This window comes from Quercus robur, chromosome 12 (genome assembly GCF_932294415.1).
Source record: "Quercus robur chromosome 12, dhQueRobu3.1, whole genome shotgun sequence".
In the NCBI taxonomy this organism is placed as follows: Eukaryota; Viridiplantae; Streptophyta; class Magnoliopsida; order Fagales; family Fagaceae; genus Quercus; species Quercus robur.
This window is the reverse complement of record NC_065545.1, coordinates 29629990-29637067: the sequence shown is the minus strand read 5'-3', so window position 1 is coordinate 29637067 and position 7078 is coordinate 29629990. Positions and strand designations below refer to the sequence as shown.

The 7078-nt window shown below is 34.9% G+C and overlaps 1 protein-coding gene across 3 annotated transcripts; it reads right to left on the bottom strand.

The window, feature by feature from the left end:
* Positions 1-217: 217 nt before the first annotated feature.
* LOC126708948 (probable sodium/metabolite cotransporter BASS6, chloroplastic) lies at positions 218-6725 on the bottom strand. 3 transcript variants are annotated; one of them, XM_050408980.1, is made up of 8 exons: positions 6480-6725; positions 5826-5952; positions 3819-3949; positions 3212-3405; positions 2874-3126; positions 2542-2795; positions 2378-2460; positions 218-791 (listed from the first exon to the last, which is right to left on the bottom strand). In XM_050408980.1, the coding sequence occupies exons 1-8, from the start codon at positions 6524-6526 to the stop codon at positions 729-731; spliced, it is 1152 nt and encodes a 383-aa protein (XP_050264937.1). In that variant the 5' UTR covers positions 6527-6725; the 3' UTR covers positions 218-728. The 3 variants fall into 3 exon arrangements, with proteins under 3 accessions (XP_050264937.1, XP_050264935.1, XP_050264936.1); XM_050408978.1 differs by having other exon boundaries at positions 5849-5952; positions 6043-6723; XM_050408979.1 differs by having other exon boundaries at positions 727-863; positions 5849-5952; positions 6043-6725.
* Between the last annotated feature and the right edge of the window lie 353 nt (positions 6726-7078).

The following is a 7078-nucleotide window of genomic DNA, read 5'->3' as shown; positions in this document are numbered from 1 at the left end:
CACATAAACAGTCTCTTCAATCGCTACATAATAGCTTAAGATAAAGATAGCTTCAAACCAGATTGGAGCTAAACTTTTCCTTTGTGTATTATTTCCAAAAAAAAAAAAAACTTGAAATTTAAATATGTATAAATAAAAGAGTATTGATTGCTGATCATTTTGATCTTTTGCAAGCGAGTATAAAGTGACATCGTAATTCAACAATACAATTATATGATTATAAAAATTAAAAATTAAAAATTAAAATTATATAAAGTTATTAAGTGAAGTAATATTGACAAAAGTTACTCTAAATCGATGTTTATGGAGAAACTAGCAAAAAGTCCATAACACCGACACACCTGCACACACGCACAGCTGACACTGATATGCTCTTTTAAGCACAAAGAATTACCCCAATGTCTTCACAAAGCAATTTGATATGCTCTTCCTTAAGAATGAAGCTTTTCCCAGGTCTTCACAAAATAACTACAAAAGGCTCCTAACAATTGGAGAAAGAAACTGCTCTGCAACTGCCTAAAATCAGAATCTGATTCGAACAAACCAAAGTGCCAATCCATATTTTCTAAAATCAATTCCTTCTTAGATCCTCCTGTAGCCAGCACAAAAGCTAGTGGAAGGTCCCATCTTCAAGTGCTCCATGACAGCTTCTACACTGCCCATTCACTTGAGGATGACGGATGGACAAAGTTCCGATACGTCACTCATAGTTCTGTTTTATCATACTGTTATTCTTTCCTCTTAGCCCAAATCATCACAAGAGAGAAGCCCATTAAAGACATGATTACAGTCTGCAAATCATAGAAACAATGTGGATATTCCTCAAAATCCCCCGCAGACTAATATTCAACACCTAGTGCAACCTAATTCAAAAGAGGTGTTGTGTGTGTGAGTATATGTGTACATTATGTATGTATAAGTAAGAGCGAAAAAGAGAGCTTTGAATAAATTTTGGTAGAATTTTGTCAATGATCTTTAGCTCAATTAGAGGTTCCTCCCTCCGTTAAAGATTGTAGTGTAGGGTGAGATCATGAGTTCAAAACCCATAACATGTATGTGTAATCTTACAAATCAATAAAATAAAAAATAAATAAAAATAAAAATTGATGTAGTTTGGTAAATCTTCAGCAAGATTTTCTTATCATGTGATATATGCTACGATTCTATATTGGCTATAAATATATTTCTAGCAAATCAAACAACAACAGGTCATTATAGCCAATGAATATAATAAATTACCGATTCTCCCAAGCTTAAATTATAAGGAAATGGCAAATTTAATCACTCCCCCCTCATGTGTGGACCCAAACTCTCCCTTAATAAGTGAGGCCCAACACATGGGATTTTTAACATTTTAATTGGGAGGTATAGTGGAGGCAAGGATCAAAATTAGGATCTTCTACTATGATACCATAATAAATTATTGATTCTCCCAAAAGTTTAATTTGTTAGGAAATGGTGAATTTAATCACTTAAACATAATTCTAACAAGATAACTCGGAAATACAAAGCTTTTAGATTCTGGTGTGAGTAGCTACAACAGTTATTCCAATGGGGAGAGCACAATAGATGAAAAAGTGTGCAAAATCCAAGAGGGATGAGAATGCTATAGCACAAATGCAGTCACGTGCAAGTCATTAAGGCTAATTTCAAGATCTATTTTATAAGTAGATCTCATCAGGCATTGAACATGCAAATTGAAGTCACAAGCAAGAAGAAGCTCATTTGTAACTATTTATAGGATAATATCAAAATTTCAACAACAAATTCAATACAAGTCTGACATGCTCTGCATGGTCACATTAGATTCCCATGCAGATGTGCCTGTTCTTACTTTCAGAATTCTTCATATATTTGTTATATTGCTTATGGAATTTGAAATGATAATATAGCTGCAGAAAGATGACCATGCGGATGTGCCTGTTCTTACTTTCAGAATTCTTCATATATTTGTTATATTGCTTATGGAATTTGAGATGATAATATAGCTGCAGAAAGAGATGCACATTTGATACATGATGTATGTCTAATATGTACCCATAAAATTAAAAAACTGGATATATCTGTGACAAAAAATAGGGATACCCGAAAGTCATCAAACCCATTATAGCACCATGACAGATATACCATGTTTATGTCCCAAAATAATTGACTCCATTAGTAGTAGAAAAAACTAGATTTTGATCCATTGCAGTCAAACCATTTGGAGATGGAGTTGCTACATAGAGAGTTAATATCATTTTATTAAAAATAAGAAATAATAAAAAATAAAATAAAATAAACCTGCTCCTAGTAAGAAGGCTGACTAGATTTGCAGTTTTGTGTTTGGAGGAAAAAATATAAAATGATTGATAAAAAAGCAACAGTATGGACTCACCGAGACTGCGGGAGGCACACTCACAAGTGGATCTTGGAAGAACCTATTTGCAAGTGCAAGGGCCAGAAGACTGCTTTGCATACCTGAAAAAGAAAAAATATCAGTTAGCCAGAATATTATGTTGCCAGGTACTATATTTTGATGATAATCAATAATGGAAGAACCTGTCTCATAGGAAAGTGTTCTTTGCAGCTCTTTCACATCAGGTGCCTTATGGAACACTAAACCAGTAAAGACATAACCAGCTATGAATGCTGACAAATGGAATGCAACAATGAGGAACAAAACGGTTGCTCCGAAAGGAGATAGAAGAGACTTGATGTTAATCGCAAGTGGGGCTCCAACACAAAGAGCTGTCACTAATACTGATAGTGGAGGCAAAAATGGCCGAATAGCATTACAGATCTTGGGGAAGAACCTGTAAGCACAAATATAAGAGGCAGGTAAGGACCTCTAAAAGAGTTTGATATGTTATCATCAGGAGTCAATATATTACCGATTCAATAGCAAGCCTGCAGCAATGGGTGCAACTACAATCTGCGTAATGCTAAACACCATTCCTTTTACATCAACAGGAAGTCTTTTTCCAATGAGCAAGAGTGATAACATTGGTGTGACAAATACTGCAGTAGCAGTAGACAATGATGTCATAATAATGCTTAGAGGGGCCATTTGTGGGTCTGTGAGAAAAGTAGCATAACTTGAGAGCTGAGCCCCACTAACACAAGAAACCAACATAATCCCAGCACCTGATACATGATAAGACTGAAAATGTTAGCACAGTGACTGATCCTACCAATCAAAAAGGGGGGAGAGAGAGAGAGATCTCCTGACCGATGGAGGTTGGAAGACCAAAAAGTGTGACTGAGATAATGCCAAAAAAATATCCTAGCAGAGGTTTCACAACAAATTGGCCAACATAACCAGCAAAAAGAGCTGCTGGTCTCTTGAATGCTTCAAGGAAATCATTCTCTCTGGAATTAACCCCTACTGCAAACATTAGAAACCCCAATGCAGGTGCATAGTACCTGGAATATAAATTACTAATTACAAACATATGATTTGGATAAACATTTTAATATCCTTTTATTGCAAATCAACATTTATGTTCAGATGAACGAATCCAAATTTTTAACTTCTATCACTCAATGGTTGTACCCAAGAATATGGCAGAGCAAAAAAGTTCAATAGATCAAGAATGAGAGCTCATCCTAGTTTAGACTAGTTTAAATGGATAAATGCTTAATGATGATTTGGATACATTTTTCAATGAGTGCAAAACCTAAGCGAAATTTAACCCCTGCTTTACTTTTTAGATAGCAATGGAAATCAATATGCAATGGCTTCTCATTCTTCCTTGAAGTTGCTCTTATAAATACAACCCTTTATGTATTTAGGCATATGTTCAACCATCCAATTCATCTCAAGAGTGTTCAACAACCTGGTGGTAAACCATGTAAAAGAAGGCGGATAGACAAGAGCCAACAGTGTACTAGCAAGGACTACATGAGGCAAAAGGGAATTTGATTCCTTCAAGATCTTCACAATAGAAATGTCCTTTTGTTTAGGCACCTGAAACAAAGACATACAGCAGTGTGGTCAATGTGGCCTAAAATAACTCTGCAAATCAGTTGTATATATCACTGAAACTGGTGAAACTTCATAACCAGTACATAAAAAACACAAACATACACAAACGTTTTATAGTGAAACTGAGTGTATGCTAGGATTAGAGAGTAATTAGTCATTTTCCCTTTGTTTCACAAACAAAACATCCTTTTATTAAAAATGCATTTATTTAATATGAGATTTTAGCAACATAGTCTTGTAATCTACCCATCCACAGTATAGAAAGTGTTAATATGGTTGTGATCAGGATAAGACTGAGCCCAATCTAAGTTCTCCTCTGGTATGTCTTTATTTGAACAATTCTAACTGATGGCTCGTAGAAAGAGGATGGCAAAGATTGAAAAATCTGATGACTCTAAATTATTGTTTGGGTTGCTTAAACCATCTCTTCTTTTTGGAGGAATTCAAATTCCGTCCCTTGTCTGATTAAGTTGGAGACTGTTATTGCCTTTGTCTAATTAAGTCAGTGGGAATTAGTATATATGATCATATTTGTCTTAACAATGTTGAAGATTGTTATTGCTTCAGGCAAACACTACACCCACCTTTAAATAATTGGTTGTTTCACCAACACACCATGAGAATAATTGACTTGCATGACACGTAAAAGTTTTCAGGGATGGTAGCGGGATGGGGTGGGGTCAGATCATGGGTGCCCCGTCCCCACCCCATTTGCCTATTCAGGGCAAGAAAAACCTGCACAGGGCAGGTCAGGGCTGGATGAAGGGTGGAGACATGTTGCCATCCTTAATTACATAGTTCTATCACTGAAGAGATAGAGATGAGAAAGAAAAGGGAGGAGAGGAAAAGACAAGTGTGTTTAGGAGATGAAAATAGAATATGTACACAAATTAAATCGTAAATAGGATATGTATAAAATCACTACATTATTTACATAGATATATATAAATATAAATAAATAAATATATGTGTGTGTGTGTAAATACACACACACTCAGGGCAACTCAGGCTGAGGCAAGATGGGGTGAGGTAGGCAAAACCTATCTTCATCCTATTCCCTCTTTAGGGCGGGGAAAACCTGTGTGGGGTAGAATGGGTTAAGCAGGGAGGAGAATGTTTTCCATCCCTATTCTTCACCATGATCAAAGGCCAATTGGTGGATGTTATCCAAAAAAAAGGTTGCATGACCTCTGGTGTCCCTTAAACACCAGCTAAAAATCAGCAAACATACTGCTCCTAATACAATTTCTGATTTTGTATGAGTAAATATATACCCCTAGCTCAAATGACACCTCCTCCTAACCCCATAAGAATGGGGTGGAGTTTATGGTTGTGGCTTCAAGATTACCAATCCAAATACATACATGCACACAAATCTCAGCTTATTTTTTGACAAATCCACAATTGGATTACAATGTTAAATGCTTAAATTTCAAGTCTTTGCGCTTTAAAATTATACACTAAAAGTACATGGATTGGATGGTAAATAACTTGCAATTAAAATGAAATTGGCATGTTAAGAACAGAGAGAGTGTACAATCTGATGCTGGGATTTTCAAAATATTAAATCCAATTAAAAGTTATCCCCATTAACAAAAAAATATTCCATGCGATGTAACTTGGTCCAGAACATATATATGATACACACACAAATTTGTACCATTTTAACAACAAGATGAAGGCTTGAGAGCACGCCCATTCTTTTAAACAAACCATATAGTTTGCATCAATATCCTTAGCTAAAACTACACACAATTTCCTATAAACCTCGACTAGTATGTACTATAACATTTTTTTTTTATTAGTTTTCCAATTTAAACAATTCAATAGTACTTTTTTTTCGTTCTTACAAACTTACCAAAAGATAAAAATGGTACACACCTGAGCTGGTCCGGTTGCATCGTTTAGACCCGAACCCGGTTCCAGAGGATCCGAAGATTTCCCATTTACACACTTGCTGATTACAAACCTTGTGCTGCTCCAATCTGATATTATTAAAACAATGTGCAAAAAAATAAACACCCAATACATATAAAATTTTTAGAGAGAAATAAACAGTAATATAAAAAACCCACGTGCGAAATTAAAATCAGAGCGAAATGGAAACCCTAGAGACCGCGAGAAATACAGAGTTGGAAATGAAGAAGAAGAAAATGGGAGCTGAAGTTTTCGTGTATCGGAGACATTTCGTGAGTGGGGCTCCGAGAAATGTGGAAGGTGGATCTTCAATTGGCTACTGCTACTTACTGAATTCATTTTGAAAACAAAAAATAAGAGAAGGATTTTTTTTTTTTTTTTTCTTTTTCTTGGGGGGAATTGACAAGGTTTGTTGCTTGTGAGTTGTGAAGTTTGTAACTCAAAACTCACTGTGAAATCGAATATTTCTCAGGTGGAAGGGTCTCTCTCAGGTGGTACTAAGGCCTATTGGGCATCCATCGTATTTCGGGAGGCAAGGAATTTATCCACTGTGACTATCTTTGGGTTTGATTTAAAATCGAAATCCTGGGCTTATAAAGATCTCAACGCTGGACCATTTTTGGGGTATTCTGAAAGTTTCATCTGGACTGATCCTGGTTTTCTTCACTTATCTTTGGTCGTAAATTTCACTTGAGGAGGCAGTTTACAAAGCAAAGAAATTGGTGCAGAAAATGTCAACATTTTCTTGATGTAGTGACAGGGGTTTTGATGCGGATTATGATTCCTGTATATATAAATGGAAGATTTTAAGGAAAAATCTTTGCATGTTGTTAAAAATGGCAATATGCTCTTTAATCAAGTGAATAACAATAAATAAAAAGAGAGAGAAAATGCTACTATTAATTATGAATGAGGTGAAAATCAATAACATTTAATGATATTTTTTTAACCGTTAGATCTTTTATGAATCTATGGTATTAAAAATGTGTAATTTTATAAAAGTTATATCAAGTGTAATTTGAACTCATCTCTATATATATATATATATATACTAGTTATAGGCCTGTGCGTTGTACAGTTTTATGAAAAAACTTATAAAATAAATGTATAAATAATTATATATTTTAATAGATTCAATCATGATAAAAGAAAAAATTATCAAGTTTAAATAATTATCTCGCTAAAATAAGGGTT